At 34.6% G+C, this 19369-nt stretch overlaps 1 protein-coding gene across 3 annotated transcripts; it reads left to right on the forward strand.

Moving 5' to 3' along the window:
* Nucleotides 1-544: 544 nt before the first annotated feature.
* On the forward strand, nucleotides 545-15596 carry LOC134246310 (uncharacterized). 3 transcript variants are annotated; one of them, XM_062728631.1, is made up of 2 exons: nucleotides 545-770; nucleotides 12016-15596. In XM_062728631.1, the coding sequence occupies exon 2, from the start codon at nucleotides 12055-12057 to the stop codon at nucleotides 15301-15303; it is 3249 nt and encodes a 1082-aa protein (XP_062584615.1). In that variant the 5' UTR covers nucleotides 545-770; nucleotides 12016-12054; the 3' UTR covers nucleotides 15304-15596. The 3 variants fall into 3 exon arrangements, with proteins under 3 accessions (XP_062584615.1, XP_062584616.1, XP_062584617.1); XM_062728632.1 differs by lacking the exon at nucleotides 545-770 and adding an exon at nucleotides 6614-6825; XM_062728633.1 differs by lacking the exon at nucleotides 545-770 and adding an exon at nucleotides 8902-9262.
* Nucleotides 15597-19369: the final 3773 nt, after the last annotated feature.

Consider the following 19369-nt stretch of genomic DNA (forward strand, 5'->3'; position numbering starts at 1 on the left):
GAATTATATGGTGAAAAAGATCAAATTCCACGTAAGATATACCTAAACACTTAATCAAGTTGTAAACCGAGATATTCTTACAAACTCTTAATAATGTATATATTTATAGATTCGATTTCGTTGGAAACATGAAACTATTACTTCGCTCAATTTTTCCCCTCATTCAAATTTACGCATGTGAATGTCCCTATTAATTTTCTCGGACGACTTAAATCGCTTACTTTTCGATAAAGGGCAATAAAACCAATCTAAAGTTTCATTTCAATAAAGTTTACCTTTAATTTATTTCAATTGCAAATGTTTAAGTGGCCGAACGAGACATAGCCTTGGAAATAAAACCCCCAATTTAAAAACTTGGAAAAGATTATTGAAAGGTAAATCTTTGCTTCTATCCCTCAATACGCCGTGTATCATCCGTTCGAGTTTCTCTCTATTAGGCGACAAAGCTCTCGCTAATTCCCCCAACTTTAGATAAACAGAGCACACCTTCTTGGCAATCTCTCTCCGACAAACCAGGTATGAGATTTCAGTGAGGTCTTTGTCAAGGGGGCAGAAAAAAGGAAATCTCGACTAAGGTAGTGGGTCAGTGGTTTTCCTTTAAGTTAGATACATCGCTACTACCACAGATACCGGCTGCTTGCATGCACCGGGTCTTCTTTGACTAGGTGTGCATTCATTCCGTGTTAATTGGCTTGATGACACGCAGGAGCGAACATTAAATTGATCAGAGTGTGCACAGTAACACTTCATCATGGACCTATAATTACTTGGTAAGCAGACTATTTGTCCTTTTCAGTTTAACTTTACACAAATTCTTCAGAGTTTATCGTGTATAAAATTGTATGCATGATGAATCGCTTTTGTACCTTGATGTCTGTGTACGCTCCTAAAATTTGTTCTTTAAAAAATATTTGAAAATTTAAAGTCAAGAAAAATGTACGATACAAAATTTTAAGGTGTTTGTTGAAAGACGTTGAGACGGGTGTTTGAATGACACGATAATTAATCATCCCTAAAAATCCGTTTTTATTCGGAAGGTGAAAATTAATTCTTAAGTGCTCGTTTTCTGGACCGGAAGGTCGAAAACCGTGTAAATCCTGCAATGGAGACACACGGGAATGGCATTGATTTCTAAGATAAAGAGAACCATGGTCACACATGTGAAATTTACGCCATTTTTAGGGGAAAAGTGTTTTTTCTTAATAGAGAAATTAATCTTTGTAACAGATGTATTTTAAGAAAGAAATGCTTGGTTGCTCATCAGAGAATTTTTATGTGACACACTTCGTTTTGCATTGAGCTTGAGGTTTATATATATATTATATACCTTTGCATATTAAACTGTCTGACTTCGCGAAAGTTTACAGCCTTGTTTATCATTGGGATGGTACAATGTAAATGTCTCGATTTTTCAAGTTTTTCATTATAAAGAAATTTATTCACAGATTTCACACACATCCAATTAAAGAGATAGAGAGAACATACTTTATGAATGATAAACAGATTTCCCCAGTTTTTATGTGCATTATATTGCCAAAAAGAAGAATTTCACTACCAATTTAAGCTTGATGGTCTGTATCTCCATTAAAAGTGCAGTGTAGGAAAAGGAATGTTAAGTTTGCATCTCAGAATATGTTTGGAATAGAAATGTCTCAAAGAAAATTTCGTAATTTACAAGGTACTAAAGGTTTAGACTATCTGGGTAATTGCATACCCTTAGTTCATGTCAATTTGTTTTCTGTCTAACTGTATATTTCGAATGATATTGGATTGATTGAATATACTGATATAAAGTTTATTAACTTATTCAGATAATTGGAAAAAACAGTATTGTGAAGGTGCATATTTTAAAACAACATTGTACCTAAAATATAATTGGTTTACAAGTACAGACTCGGTAAACGCGAGTCTGTCCTATAAAAATCTCACCATTGGTCTTAATCATGTTTAAAACATTCATAAACACATTTTTAACAAAAATAAAACATGCTTCGGTAAATACAGCAAAGAACTTTGTAATCCGATTAAAACATGACATTGGCATCTGAAAAGGATGTAAAAGTGGAGGCGGCCAGCACCAAATACCCTTAAACATAGATTATTGTTCATTTTGTTCTAAAAGTACTGTCATGAGAAAAAGGTGTTATTTGTTTGTAGCGCATTGATTTCACGGCTACGTAACCTTATTACTCCGCGTTGTGTGAGGTTTGACCCAACGGTCCGTCAAATTGAAAAAATCTCCAAGTTTCCCGTTGTGTCAAAATGTTTCCTCTTTTCGTGCCAGCATTCATTTGCGTAAGTTATACTCCATGAAATTTTCAAACTACAAAGAAATTGTTACATTTTTTGTATGATATCTGATCGGGTTCGGTGTCCTTTGTTACAAAATTTGTAACCCTTTCTGATAAGTGCAGATACAATAAGGTTTTCCCTGCTACCATCACATTTACGATAACAATCTCTAGATGTATTTTTTCCATCAATAATGCGGTTGGTTCGTTACCTTGCGGGTACCATGAGAATAGAACTGCGTTCCGGCAATTTAGAATTATCTTTTTAATCTGTTTTCCTGATTCCCTTGTTTTCCCTAAGGATTTACGTGTGAATTTGTCTTAACACATGTTCACTACTTGTCTGGAATTATTTGTTAAGCAATATAGTAATACATATATCATGATTTTGTTGATAAGTAAATGTAAATTATGAAATTATTTTAATTTTCTTTTTTCCAAAAGTCAACTATAATGCAAAACCTAGTTTGCCTTCATAAGTGTTTGTTTTCATATCAACTGAAAAGAATACATGCATGTATATTCAATTACTTTTTCTGAATATACAGATATCCAACTCAAAAATGATTTCAATCAAAAGTTTTTCTCACGCACTTATTAAAAATGGCTTCAGGGTTTTAGAATCTGCAATTTTTCTGTTGCTAAGCACTGTCTTTCAAAAACCTACACTGGCAAGGGGTGGTATTCCAGCTCTGGGAAGACTTCTCAAATAAACTGTGAATGACATAATATAATTCAATAAATGTTGGACAACAGAAAATGTCTTTCTTAAACTCGCGTCTCAATACTTGTGGATTGCTTTTGTACTTGGTTTATTAAGAAAGTTCTTTCCGATAAACGAGATCTCTGTATGAATATAAAGTGAATAATTGGATTTAATTGGAGAATTAGAAATTCATTCCATATCTCGAATGAGATCTGTTCAACGTTGTACCTGTATAGATAAGACCAAACTCCCATATTCAGACACGAAGAGGAAATTCGCGGCATGGATTTTTGTGGTTTTTCTCGCTTCGAGTTTCGAGAATACACCTTGATAAATCTGAAGCAAGGCAAAAGAGGATAGATCTCAAAGTCAATATTTTTATCGGTTTAAGGGAGTCTGCTAATACTTCAGTAAACACAGTCATGTCAATTACAAAATAGCGCGCACGGGGAGAAAGTCACTAGAAAAGGAATCCGGATGACGTCATCAGTGATTTCGTGTAGGTTTTCTTGGTGTTTCACCTTGATGGGGATTACTTTAGACACACGAATTTATGAAGAGGGTAAATAAATTAAAACTGTAGGAAATATGTCAATGGACATTTATAATCAATTATTTTATAGGCATACTCTGTCGTGAATTTATTTAAATCTCGTGATATCTCTTGAAATAAGTATAGAAGATTAATCATGTGGTAACAGGGCTGCTTCAAACTGAAATGTGATTCATTTATTAGAGTTCTGTGTACACTGAAAAAAGGTGCATTGCTTTTGTTTAAACATTATTTTAGATAGCTAACTGATGATTATTGGAAAGATTTCTTTTATAGTGTACAAAGAATTTATTTTATCTCTTGCTGTATTCGTTATTTTTAATTTGGTTTCTTTCACAAAAATATTCGTTACCTGATTTTTTTTCTTTGCTATCTTATGAAATTAAATTTTTTGCCTCTTTTTTAATGGGACATTACTGAGGAAGTAAGCTTTAACCATGACAATGGTTGATTATAAACTTTAACGTTAATATTTTTAATTTTGCAATCAATCACATGTCACAGCGGGTAATTAAATAAAACTAACAGTTTAATATTTCATACAATAATTTTAGTGTCTCTAAAGTTACCTTGGCTTACATTTATAAAATATTCACCTCTTAGTTATAAACGTGAACATCTGTATACACCAGACTTCATCAAAACAAATCATTAATCATTGTACTTCGATGAGAAATGTCTACTTTCATTTTCATCCTTAAACTTAATTCTGCGTAAAAAACACCTACATTCTGCAAGGCTCATCAATCATCTTTAAAACAAGTTGTGTCTGAACTTAAAGAAAACAAAAAACTGAATCTCCTAGTAAAAGCACGTGTAAAACCAAAACCCTAGGGGTCCATCTTTGTTAGAGAGTGTCCGGATGACGGGTCCGGGAGCGTTCGATTTCCCTGACAGGAGATCCGTCAATCATGGGTCAGTTTGTCAAATCGACCGCGGACCTTGTCACAGGTATCGCGACTAATTAATAATAACCCCAGTAAGAATGCATGAAGAATCAATCGTCCATGTGTGGCAAGGCTGTTAATTACTCCGCTCTCTATGAATAAGGCTTTTGTCATTCAAGGAAGTTTAATCAGGAGCGGTGATTTTACTTCTGTATCGCTGTTGGAATCTCAAGGTAAACTGGTGAATTATTCAATAGACAAAGTAATGGATTCAACACCTAACAAATAACATGATCAAAGGAATAAATGTTTACTTTAAATTTTGTAATTGTTGGGATTTAGATACTATAGTACATTGTAAATTTGTAGCACAATTGAATATTTGTCTATATAAATTTATTTTTAAATGTAATGATTGACACGATATAAATTTTAATTAGTAATCAAACCGTTATTAATTGACGTGCATGCTTTTGCTCCTGTGTGTGCTTTGATATTTTATTCTTTTCATATAAGATATGCAAAGGAGTTTGTTTAAAACACCTTTGGGGGTTAGGGCACTATAAAAAGATGAATAAAATTTTACATACGGAGCCCAACCAAATTATGGAAATTGTAAACTTAAGAAAGCCTTCTCAAAACTTCAATAAGTCTAGCTCGGTTGACCCAGACAAGACATCATAAAGCAGTCGGAATCAATTGCTGTCACGAACTATTACTTCTCACTAAACCCCAAAAGAGATCTCTCCCTGTTTTCATTTTCAAATCCCATTCATGGGTCTTTCTTTTCAAATCCTTTATCAGGCTTGTCAAAACAGTGTAAAATCTCTCATTTTTAGCGGATTCGTAATCCTTCATAAAATTTGCAATCTACTTTTTCATTTTCATAGGCGATTATTTTTTCTCAATACGTGTGATTTACATATGGACGAGTGTTTGTTTAATTAACAACCTGTTCTCGGTTCCACCTGATACACAGTTTTTAAAATTACTTTATATGTGGATAGGTTCTCTATTGTGGTATCCTTGTATATAATTCTCAAACCAGGGACAACTTAATAAGATATCTAAACATCCCCGGGTGGTGTTTATGAAGCAAAGTCTTGAAAACGCTTGTTGACACAGTAAATATACCTTCGTTTTGGGATAACTCGATTAAGATTCTGACGTTGTCACGTGACATTGTGCCCGCTAAATAGCAGTCTTTGAATTAAGAATCAATTGACTTTGATACATGAACATGGGCTAAATAAATATTGTTAATTAGAGGTACGTAAAATGTTTTGTTTGTTCACTGCCGCACTTAACGAGCATGGGGTTGTGTGTTAAGCTTTTCAATGGCTTGAAAAAGAACAATTCAAGTACTAGTACATGTATAATGGATTTTTTTGGATCATTTGTCAGAAATCAATATATATAGGTGTATAAAATGCATTAAATGAAAAGTATCAACCTCATACAAACATCTTTTATGTTGTCTAGATATTTAAAATTTTCAAACGATGTGAGAAAAGATAGTTCTTTTTTTTATTATAGACTGCAATTTGCAAAACTACTAAATTGCAATAATTTTATAGGTTGGGCAAGTCCTACATGTAGATATACTTTACAATTAAAGTTTTCTAACAATGTCTCGGACATCAAGTACAATATATTAATGTAATGAAATATCACGAGTGGCTATGACTGTATGGATAGAGATGCACAAGAAAAAAAATAAAATAAATCTTTCTCAGCCAAGTATTGTTTGTGAAAGAACACTAAAGAAACTGAGGGCGCAATAAAAAAAAAGATTCGTGAATTATAACAAATTCTGTGTGTAATTTTATATTTTTGTCTCCAAAAGATAAACATCAATTACCACTTTGGTAATTTTCGTGCAAATCCGTGTAACAGAGAAGACAAAAACCATATCCTCTTGTTAAAGTTAAAAATCTAATAAGGGTAATTGTTTTAACACAGAATGTGTAGGAACCTTTATTCAGACTTTAACTGTATTTAAACATCTTTTTTTCACCTTATATTTTTCGCGAAGGGTCGTCAGTGTGGTGTAGCCCCCACGTCTCTTTGTTTGGTAGAATACTGTGCACTCATGCAGGACCCTTAGCGATACCTATCTCTTGGCGTTGTGTTATATGTGAGTCAATGTTCAGAACTGTATTGTGTACTAGACACTCGTCTCTTCTTGAGCCATTTAATGCTCCATTCACAAATCAAAATTAATGCACTTCGGATGGGTGTAAATTTTTTTTCAACATTGCGGAGAGGGAAAAAATACTGTTCATTTCTTGAAAGTTGAGAAAAAAAATCTCTTTTGATGGTGGATTTTTTACCGTGTTTTAAGAATTTTCGGATTAAATTTTATCATATGGATAGTTTTTCAAACAGGTAGGTTTTAGCTATTTACGTTAATGTTGCCCTTCTACTTTTACCTGTGAAATTCCCCAGGTAAAAGGAGATGCTTAAAAGTAACCCATAAACTTACTGTTAAACTATTCCTTTTTTTGAATACATTATTCTGTCAGATTACAATTTGAAAAAACACACATAAACAAAAGGATGTTTTTTTTTTTACTTTGTTTTATTCATTTTGTATTATATTGCTTGTATAGACCTAAAAAAGTCACCTTACATTGATTCCTCCTAATTTCAAAAAAAGGTGTATCGTATTTTCCAATACTTGATGGATTTTTCATTGACATTTACAAATGTTGTTAAAATTTTGTCACTGCCATTTTTTTTTTTCATAAATTAAGGAAACTGATGTCCGAACTTTGTATATGATTGTGCAAGGGAAAAGGGAAAAAAAATAATACCTGGACCACGTGCGTGATTAATATCATTTCGTCAGCTGTAAACCATAGCTATGTCCAAAGCGACAGGTGGTCAATTTATCAAATATATCATTACATATTTCTGTCGCTTCACCAAACCTAATGCCCATAAATGTTCAGATTGTTTTCCGTTAAATTGACCTCTAATTTGAAAAGGTAATAAAAACACGGAAAATATTTAGTGGAAAGATGTATACTTTGATAATTTTCAAATGTTCTAAATTTTGCTACATTGTTCAAGGCTTTATTTATTTCTAACATTGAAAAAAGAATCATCACTCTAGTCCGTGTGTGCAAATGATTTTATTTCACACTCAGGAGAATAAGATTTTGTCAGTTTCTTGTATCAAAATTGATTTAATTAAGGGTTTAATTAGGGTGCATGAGTCTATTTTTAGAATACAACGTTGTCAAACCCAAAATTATTAAAAGTAAAAATGATTAATCAATAATGAAATAATAAAAGGACACATGGCAGTCTTTCTATTCCCCACCATTGCATGGAGTCTCGCTGAAAGTATAATTAGTTTTAAGAATATGGTATGTAGTATGTACTGACGTATTATTACACACTCAAAAACAAATGACTGAACATTCCCTGGGACTTAACTTTTGTGTGTAATACAGAAATTTGCGATCACTCAGTAATGAACTTAATCAAATTGATATTATTGCTTTTTTTCACGCGCAGCAGGTACATGAATCTTCTCTTTGGAGATGACAGTTTATGTGTTAATAATTCTCAAATCACCAGTTTATTGTCGTTTTATTATTGATTAATTAGTTAAAGTATCAACTGTTTGCTTAAATAACCTATAAAAGTAAACATTTCAGGAACTGGTATTACAGAGTATGTATTAATTGGGTTAGTGATTTTTAAATTAACTTGCCTCATCAAACTTGTAATTTGATCGTTGATTTCGCCGCTTTATTTATCGATTTCTGGTTATCAGAAAAAAAATCTTTGACAAATAAGTGTTAAAGTTTACAGGCTCATAACAAAATGTGGGGTATTTTGTTTTCGTCTGTAGACTTATTATTATCTATTTATGTCTTCAAAATGGAACTTAAGTATGCAGACGGGTATATACGTTAAAAATTAGTCGGTAATTACAGAGCAATTGATAGGTCTCACGATTTGATTTTGATAAAATTAAAAAAAAAACTACCCAAGTATCTCTCTGATATTAAGAAATATCTTTAACGATCAAAGTTTACATAATCCCGCGACAAAAGAATTTGGAAAGAGCCGAAATGCTTTCAATACCCGGTCTATTAAGTTATAAATTGATATCTCTATACCAGAGACTCGCACTGAAGATTTCAATAGACTCCGATTCTCGTTAGGTGGAAGCAATTACGTTCTGATATTTCAGACGCACAATAAAAAATACATTTTTTAAGAATACGAATAGTTATTTGAAAAGAAAATTACACACTCGAACTAGAAATTAGAAAAAAGTTCCCATTTTATTAGAGAAAATGTCGACGGGTAGCAAAAGGGTTTTTAATAAAGAAAGAAACATGAGGCGTGGATTTTAAATGATGTTGATAGGCGACTTTTTCCCTATCCTAATATCTAATGCATAAGACACTTCCAGGTGAAGGAATAAGTACATATTTGTGGTTTAACGCCGAAGAGAAAGTTTTTAGTGCAAATATCAGCGAGGGTCGCACTATTGTCCGTACGGGAGGTCGCAGGACCATTATGAGATATTATACAGGATTTTTGTTTACACGGGAGTTAGGATCTCACGTTTGGTCGACTGAGTTTGTCTAAATGAACCCTGTTACCTTTTACTGAAAGCAGCGATCAAGCTCAGGTAGAAATTCGATCGGATCATTTTCTGTCCTGGCACACACTTATTTTTGGGTCGCATCTGTGCTACACCTGTAGTGAAAGCTGAATATGCAGTGAAACACCTTTTAGTGAATTCTGATATTTCATAAATTAGTGGAATTATTTGTGAAGAAATGTTGAAATATTGTTCGTAAGTACTTTGAAAAAACTTTCTCAAATTGTTCCATGAAGGTTTTTATTAAGCAAATTTTTCTGTTTTTTTCAAATTTTATTGTTAAACCTTTATTGCATGAAAAGTTAAGATATAAATATGCTTTCATTTTTAATAAAGCAGGTACAAGTATCCAGTATATTCATATACTAGCCGCTTGCTACTGAGCCGTTGAAGCTTGTTGTAACTCCTAACTTGATTTCTCTCTCTCTCTCTCTCTCTCTCTCTCTCTCTCTCTCTCTCATTCAATATTCTTGTTATGGATGGATATTTTAAATTATTCTTAATTAAGTTTATAAAGTATTAAATGGGCCATAACGACGATTGATGAAGCAGCAAAATAACTTTAATTACCTACTTATATAGCGTAACACAAATCAGATGGTCTTAGATTGCTGTTTGTCTGGACTATTACAATTCTCCCGATAAAGAAAGGAGATATCTAGGCTGAACAGATAAAGAGAGAAAGATATATAGGACAGTTTAAAGAAAGTGAAATCTCTTTATTGCTTCGTTGATTATTTTCAAATGACTCCGACAAAATGATGTACAGCGTCTTTTTGAGAGAACGCTAGCGCCATATTAGGCCAAGACAACACGAAAAGACAATTTAGCTTGGGCAGAGATTTCACGCCAAGGCATGGTTGGTTACCCTGGATATTTAGTCGTGTAAGAGGCTTTTTGTTGGTGACAAAGAGACAGTAAAGGTATCTGCTAAAATTTAAAAAGAAAAAAATCTTTTTTTAAATGTTCTGTAGTTTGCTCAGATTAGCTAATGTTAAAAGGGAGACAGTCTAGTTATATCCGTTTGTGAAGCATATCTATCTCACAGAAATCAAACCCATTTTTATCTCTTCTTGTGTAAGATGACACTTAATTTTTTATAAAATGTATATTGTCCTCCCCTCAATGCAAAATGTTATATGTTCTCAAGGATGGACGAGTTTTGCAATTGAGTATTGCCTATCTTAAAATTTTGCCACAGTTTATTTGGGATGATTTTATTTTCAATTGGTACTCATATAAGTATAGCAAAACAATGATTTCTAGCCACTTTTGGAACTGAGGCGGGCTACTGACAGATAAATTGATGTTCCAGGGATTTAAACAGGATTCATATATCCTGTAATCGTTATGATGATCTTGTTAACAATTATAACCCTTCACTTGGTAGTTTTTTGGCTGACATTTTCATATGTTTGTTAGGTCTCTTTCAAACCAAAGTTCGTGTACCTGATCAATACAGTTATAGGGCTAATGGAGGGGGTGACTGATCAATAGGAGATGCTTAATCCCGTATGGCACCTGATCCCAACTCAATGTGTTTTAAGAGCCTTGTGTTTGCTTTACTCCTGACTTGAAAATCGTATCATTTCAATAGGCTTTTGAATTTGATTATTTTGGTTTTCCTACATCATACGACTTTTATATAACAGTATGATATTAATTAAACAGGATGGATACAATATATAGGGCATATGTAAACAAATTACTGCATTAAAATGCAGCCGTATTAAGAAAACCAAATGAGTTATTTTGTCAAAACATTCTGGATTAGATGTGCTTCAAGCCAGAATAGTCAAGAAAATATTGGACATGTTTGGATTTTGTTGGATTTAATTTGCGTCCTCTAACTATGGATAAATTAATCAGTTATTTGGCCAACCCATGTTCGAACATCGATACAAAGAAATTCAATTATCTTGAAGAACATCTCTGCGTTTCGAAATCAGTTTAATTTGGCTAGATTAAAATGGTGTTTACTTAAAACCTTAGACTCCCTTTCTATTAGATAGGCATAATAAATGTGTGCGTGTGTATCCACGATGGCAGATCAAACATTAAAGAAAAGCGAACACGCTTCACTTGTACAAACTTAGACGCAAAAAAGTTAAAATATTGCAATATATATTTCCTAATAGCCAGACATATCTATCATCCTAAATTTTTCATTATTGCTTTATACACTTCACGTGACACAGAAACAGTTTATTATACAAATGAATGATTTTTATTTTTAGAATTATATTGCAATTTAGAAATAACTTTTTTACGAAACATAAAAGTTTCTGACCTCGGTATACTAGTGTCGAAATATGGATTATATAGATTTGAAAAAAAAAAATGACTCATTAGTCATTTGAATAAACAAAAACAACTGTATAGCAGCCCTTCGATCGGGAATTGTTTGAAATATATATAACCACAAAAGGTGTATTGATGGAAGCCTAAATAAGGATGAGGTCATCCTATTGTTTACGGAATAGGGATGTTACCACGTTTGTTTTAAATGTCTTGGTTTTAAGTGCTTTATTTAATAATACACATCCATAACTTAATATAATCAGTGTAAAATCTGGAAAATAATATTCCTATCTGTTGAATCTGCTATTTAAATTTTTTAGGTATGTATCATTCGAAAATTAAAAAAGCAACATAATGGTATCTTCTATAGTATATGTAGTTACTCATATGGGAATACGGCATGTCACCGTAAATTTTTAAGATTAAACGATGGATAAATATATTATAAATGAAGTAGTACAACTCTTGTACAATTACAAAAAAATGGTTCATTTTTATTGATGGTGATGACAGCGATGTTAATGACGATGATAATTTATCAGCTGAGTGGGTGTTTTTTTGCGATACATTTTAATACTAGTAAAAATGGATATATTTTTTCGTTGAATTAAAAGATGATGACGAGATTTTTCTTTCTTTTTTTACAGTGCGACTTGCGAACTAGCAGTGTGGGACTCTCCCATCAGATGTGGCTACTGTATGTGACTTTTGAAGATTTACTCTGCCTTCGTCACCCGAGCCTATCTTGTCATCTGCTGTCTTCTCGGGTCAATGTTGATGATTTTCTGATGCCCGCTCGTTTGATTTCTAACACTACCAACGGCACAACCTTCTTAAAATCTGATCTCGATTATCACCGATCTTCCCCAAACAGGACAAAAAAAGTTACCAGTGTATCGCCACGGGAGATCGCCATTGGAGAGAACAATTGTAAGACTGATTTAGAGCACATTCACGCTCTGACGGAAACAATTGACAACGATTGGAGGGACGATAAAGAGCCAGAAAACAATATTCCAACGCCTTATCTGGTCTCCAACAGACAAAGTCTTGATAGACGCGATAGGGATCTAAATGGCAGAACAATACACCAACCAAACTGTACAGATTATTTAAACAGTATGGCCTTAAGTCGCGTACAGCAGTGTAGTCGTGTACGCGATACAATGAGGGATTATGGAGCTGACCAAGCCGCAAGAAATAAACCCAAGTGCTTTAAATATCCTAATTCTCGCAGAGATAAATCCGGCACTTCAACTGACGTTTCCCCACACGGATTTCAGCCCCGCACTAACGTTTGTGTCTCTCAGTCAAATCAGATCAGCTGTCCGGACAATAGACGGACAACCCGTACTAATCCGGATTTAGCCGTTACGGGTTCGCATTCACAGTCTTCTGAGAGATTGTTTTCAAGTAATAATAATTGTGTGGGCAGCGAACAAAGACTAATACAGCGTAATTTAACTGAGAAAAACACGCGATCTCAACCAAGACCCTCCACTCATGAAAGAACGATGCAAGATACAAAGGGCAGGGGGAACCGAACCCAGTGCTGGGTGGAAGAGGAAAATTTTCGACCTCCTCCCAAAGAGAAAAGGATTATTGGAAGACAGGCAGAAAGGATGCTGTTAAAAAATAAAGAAGGACATACTGTGAAAACTTCAAAGGATGTTTCTAATGTCAGAAGTACAGCTATCAGACCGAAGGAACTTTTTGCCTCTAGGGGGAAAAGTGCCGGGGAATTAAAACGATCTGCTGGTCCCCCCACTCCACGGAGTGAAACTGCCACTACACCGGATAGTTCCCGACAACCTAAAAAACTGTGTGTATTTCAACCCAAGCAGACTGAAGTTGCTCCAGTTGTGAGCCCAGACTCGGGGTTGGACCATACAATACTGTCGGATTCTTTTGACCATGTGTTGTCCATTGAAGCACAGTTTGATGATCCTGTGCCACAAAATGAAATGGTACGTTCGAATTCCACAGACTCGTCACCCGTCACAATTTCAAGCGGATATGAAAGTGATTCTATTCAGACTTGTGAGGCGGAAATTGACAAAATATTTGTGAACAATAAATCAAGAATGGGGAACTTAACCAATGTGTCTTCTGTTACAGCTTTTCCGAATTCTTCGTTACATGCGAGTGCAATGGACCTTTCATCTTCAATATTTCAATCCGTCCCTTTTTCTAATGGTGCTGATAACATTTCGGAGAAATTAAATCAATCTTTTGTTAGTTCCAAATCGCGAACCCCCGAGAAACCTACTGGAGTGTTAGATCGTTCGTTTCAAATTCCCGACAAGTCTTCAGTGAGGAATATAAGAGCCACAGAGACTGACTTTCAGTCCTTGCCCATCTTTCCTAGAAGTCAGCCAGAACCAACAGCTCCCAGATTCTCGCCTGTTCAAAGACATAACCATAAACTTACAAAAGTGGCTAGGTCTATGTTTGAAATTATTAACGATTTACAACTGGAAAATGAATCCCCAAAGAAAAACCCTGGTAATAATAAAAGGTGCAAAAAAGTCAAAAGGGCGAACCCCGTTCGAGCCGAAAATGCTACACTCATTAAAAACAATTTTCAAAGAAGTTCTATGGAATCACTGGACGAAAACAGATTGTGTATTTCGGAGGAATCTATTAGTAGCGCGGATAAAGCAGACGCCACCTTGGGTGTTAATGCAAAATCCGATTGTGTCCCCGATCATACCCCCGGCGTAAAAAGCGAGCCCATTGTGAGTGAGAATAATAACGACATTCAATCAAAACGCCACACAGATACCTTGTTACTGCTGCCCTCTACAATTGAGTGTCAATCTCCCCAAAGCAGCAATAATGGCTCAAATGGGGAGTCCTTGAGCCACCCGGTGTCTTCAAGTGTTTTCGTTTCGCGAGCACCTTGTACAGTAAACAAGGCGGAGACTGAAGATTCCATGGCAAAAGGCTCGCCAACACAGCAGGCGAGAACCAACGACCTTTCACCTAACGTCCAACCTGGCACTTTAGTTGTCAAGTGTTTACGCAGGCCATTAGGCACACACAGTTCTGACTTTTCCCGCACAAATGACCTCCCACATTCGTCTTCTGCATGTTACTATGAAGAATATGAAGGTTCTCCGAGTGTTCAACCGGAAACATCTGTGCATCCACGGGTTCCACCTGCCGATTTTACGCACTCCCATTCTCATACACATCCAGCATCTGTGGTCAATCACAGTGTACCCTATCCAGAATCAGGACGCCTAATTATATTTGACAACGGGGTCACACCATATGCCACAGCTCGCATCCCCGGATGTTGCACTCCAAAACGTGATGACAAACTGGACGATCACGTGTATGAAACGATTCCTGGAGATGAATATCTCTATGAGGAACTTATGCGCATGCGTGCCATGGGTTTACTTTCGAAACGATTAAGAAAAATTCCAGATATGCCAGGACATTTTATACCTTATGAAGCACCAGAACTTCCAGCTCGCAATATGAACAATAGTTCACCCCGTCGTAACGACCAATTTGTTTTACTGAGAGAGGCTCGTCAAAACCCAGCTCACAATTCACCGTCTACTTTGCGACCCATGGAACACATTCGAAATGGTTCTACTTCATGGGATGGGTATTCATACCCTTACAACGAGGGTCCCCCAAGATACTTCACAAAATGGACACCCAGTGATCTGTTAAGTTATGTTGATGGAATCCGACAACCAGCGCCAAAGAGAAGAGAGAACTTTTATCTTTTGTTAAACAATAAACAAAAACGTGCAGATTTTTCGGAATCTCTTGAAATCGAAACTAAACTCAAGAACATGGGACTATTGTGGGGAGATCGAAGCCAACCCCCGACTCCTGACCAATCAGATCGCTCGGCGTCGATAGAATTTACTGGGGACTCGGGACAACCCTTTTTGCAATCAACATACGTGTAAATTGTAAATGTTCAAAACATATTGTGCCATAAGGACATTACTTTTAAAAGTGCAAAAAATCAGTGCTATTGTCAAATGCTATTTATACTGTTCAGTATACTTTATTGTTATTCAATGTACAAACCCATAGACCAATTTGATGGGAGAAAATACATCGTATGATTTCACTGCCTGAACGAATAAAACCTGTTGAGTTTCTACCATCAGTGATTACACTGTAAATGTTATCTATTAAGACATTATTGCAATATTTTTTTTATACTTTTGTAATAAAAATGAATGGTGAAATTTAACCATTGCTTTCTTATCAAACGATCATTGAGCCTTGCAATACCATGCAGGTGTCTACTTCTTTTAACTGAACCAGGTGTTGGTTGGTTTGAGATAAATTGAAATAAGTCTTCATGATGATTGCATACATACATGTACTGAGTATTTCACTCTTAATGAAAACAAACTACATCAGCTGATTAGAGTTTTTGAAATAAAAGTATGGAAGAAAATCTTAAAAGGGGACATCCAAGAACCTTTAATCGAGTATAAAACTGTGTGCTGCAAAAAAGATTCAGTTAAGACGCCCTTTTCCAATATTTTTGAGAGAAATCAAAGTTGTCAAGTTAGTTTTAAACTTTGAAATTTCAACATGACACAGCTTCAGGTCATAGTCAACTTACAGCGTATCAATATTGATAAAATATGATACTGTAACAATATGATGCCGATTGATTTTTTAGCCAATCAGACAATAGTATGAAAGATATCAGATTATACAAAAACCATAGCCAATCAGACTTATGAGATATCAAATTAATACATAAATTAAAGTGAAACGGATTACAAGCTGTCATTCCGATATACAGTCATGAAAAAAATCCTAACAATTCTTAATTATTGTTTTGGTTAAATAATATTAATATGATTTACACATGTAGTTTTGTAATACTGAAAAAAAACCAAAGTGTTTCTTAACAAGCATATCTTGATAGATGTACAGCAAAAAATCAGAGGCGTGCATGAATGAGTTCGACAGAGACCAGCAATTATTAACTGGACAAGTCTAAAACATTTTACTGAAATATGTGCCGAACCCGCCATTATTTTCAAACTCTTCATTGCATTGGTTTACTTTGATAATAGTTTCTAATAAAATATGAAGCAAAGACCGAATACTTTTCTAAACACTTCGCATACCATATTTGGAAATTACATTATTAACAAAGAGCAAGTCAGCACATTGGTACATGTAATCTTATATATTAGTTACAACACTTACAACTTCCAGCAACACAATACTTCAGTTTGATTCAATAGAATAATTTTATCACAATGTTGAGATTATTACTTATTTTTTGCTTTTAATCGATGAGATTACTATGTATTGCTAATTGAGAAACCAATAACTTTCCCAAGGAGATTCCTTAAAAAGTTAATCTTGAGATTAAACTGCTGCTCACTGGAATTAAGGATTAGGATAATCTGCATGGGAAACCGAGGAATCTGCCATTTCTCAGGCACCGTGTGCTCAGTAGCGCAGATAGAATAACAAACCCGATCCGAAAACAATGAGGACTTAGTTTGCGGTGACAACTCACGTGAATTCAGAAATATACGCGGGTACATACAACAAAGCGCAAGGATTAAAGATCAACAGTATTATTTAGGACTCTTGACTTTATTTTTATATCTGCACTTTCTAAATAAAGGTCGGATATATTTGGCTCATTTGTCTGTCCTTCTGACACACTTTCTTTTACCTTTTAATTTCTTTTACAATATAAATATTTTGGAAAATGAAAGATGGTGTCCTAAAAAGTTAGGTTTCAGAGTTTTCCTTTTTATTGAGAGGCGAAATCGGGAATAAACGAGGAATACATCTGTGAAATATGAAAGCCCTAGTACTAACTGTTCAAAAGTTATTGCCAAGGTTAAAATTTTTCAACAGAGTTGGTGGAACTCGTAGGTCAAGGTCAAAAGTCAAAAATATTTAATAACAATTGAAAAGTATTGTAATACAATTGCCGGTGGAGAGGTGCAAAGTTTGTCTTACATTTGGCACTTAGGGCCATTGAGCACCGAGGAAACCTTTTTTTGCCAGCACCTACTGCGACACGGGGCCCCGGTTTATACGGTCTCACCCGAAGGACCGGTCTCCACATCCCATAGTGGGATTCGAACCCGCGACGTGAGCATCAACTCCTTATACCTCGCGACTCTAGAGTAGACGCTCTAATCACTACACCACGTGGGTGACTAATGTGCTTAATAAATGAACTCTTTGCCCCAAGTAAACAGAAATGCTTGTAGTCGTGATAAAATTGCCTCAAGTATGCAACAATGTTTGCCTCAAATGTGCAGCAAAAGATGCCGCAAGATTTTTATCCTCGGAAAATCCAATGTTTGGCGTAGACTTGCAGCAAACTTCTTTTGCTTGGTAAGATGTTTGCGATTAGCTTGCTACATATATACTTGCCACAAGAACAATTGTTGTAGGCTGTCAAATCTTCTATTTAGCTTCATTGCAGGAACTTTATACCAATGCATGCAGCAAGTTTGCAGCAATGAGCTTGCTTTAGACCATTACAGAAAGGCAGTATAGTATAGTGTATAGCTTTTGGAATAAATTCTGCTTCATATGCATACAAAAATAGGCCTGTTTATAACAAGTGCATTTATTAGTATGTAGGGAATTTCGATCAAGTATTGGAAGACTTTGTTTCAAAAATTACACGGATATTGTCAGTCCAAAACCCGAGCATTTTTTTGTCTCCTGCTTTCATTGAAAGTGGTGAGATACTTGTTTCGGTCTGTCTGTCCGTTCGTCAGTGCAAAGAGATCTCTTAAGAGTCAGAACACACATCTTGGTTATCTTGGTAATAAACAATTCTATTTTTTTTTATCTTGACGGCAAAAAAATAGATTTATAGACAAGCAGAAACCTAGGTAGATGGTAACAGACATGTAAGAAGTCTTCAATCATCAAAAATGTCAAGGTCAATTCTGCCATTTTATAATTAGTCAATAGAAATAAACTGATCATTTTTATTAATTGTTATGGCGGCATATTTCTGCCCCCTACATGCAAGATTAGTTATGTTAACATGCAAGATAATTATGTCTACATGCAAGATACCGGTAAGAAATACGATATCATTTTTAGAGTTTCATTGGGATATGACATGAAGTCGGTTGCGTGATCAAATTCTATAACGCCCAAAGGGCGTTATAGTAAATTTGATCACGTTCCGACTTCATGTCATATTCCAATGACACTCTAAATATATTTTATTTCTTATATTTTTATGTTTATGTTTATAATTATGTTAAAATTCAGTTTACTTATGTTAATATGTGACTTATTTTTGTCAACATGCAAGAGAATAGGTTGCCTGTCCACATCTTATATGCTGACATAATCATCTTGCGTGCTAACTTGATAACATGTATCTTGCTTGTTGACAGAAATACATGTAACATGTTTATTTAGTGATGTTGCATGTTAAGACAAATAAGTCGCAGGTTGACATAAATACATGTTTGTTGCATGTTAACATTAATTATCCTGCATGTTAACCAAATGGTTTTAATATGCAAACCTCGATACAATCCCCGTTTTTTTTAAAAAAAAAAAAAAAAAAAACTTTTTCTTAGTTTTTAGAGCTACATGCAAACCTCGATACTATCCAAGTTAAAAAAAACCACTTTTTCCTAGTTTTTAGAGCTTTCTTAAACTCAGTTTAAAAACCTATTCAAGGTACATATAATTATTTTCATCAAATTTCATGTTGCATTACTAATGAACCCTGGACTGATCATTTATATCGTATGGACATTTTTGTAGTTTTATAAATCCAATGACAAATTAAATGGAAAGAGGGGGGACTCAGAATGTTTTGGTCCACTGACCTCCTCCTACATTGAAAGACACAAATTTACCAATCACAATTAATAAAAAAAACAAACAAACCAAAAACACATTTTCCTTGCAATAATTTTAATAATACCACACATTCATTTATACTTATCTACAAATAAAGTATTTAACTGTTTACAGAAAACATTGAATTTG

Source organism: Saccostrea cucullata, unplaced genomic scaffold, assembly GCF_032062105.1.
Source record: "Saccostrea cucullata isolate Sc308-1 unplaced genomic scaffold, CSIRO_AGI_Scuc_v1 ctg2604, whole genome shotgun sequence".
Lineage (NCBI taxonomy): Eukaryota > Metazoa > Mollusca > Bivalvia > Ostreida > Ostreidae > Saccostrea > Saccostrea cuccullata.

Excerpts from the sequence above, each read along its gene's own strand:
- LOC134246310 (XM_062728631.1), top strand. The coding sequence starts at position 12,055 with ATGTGGCTACTGTATGTGACTTTTGAAGATTTACTCTGCCTTCGTCAC.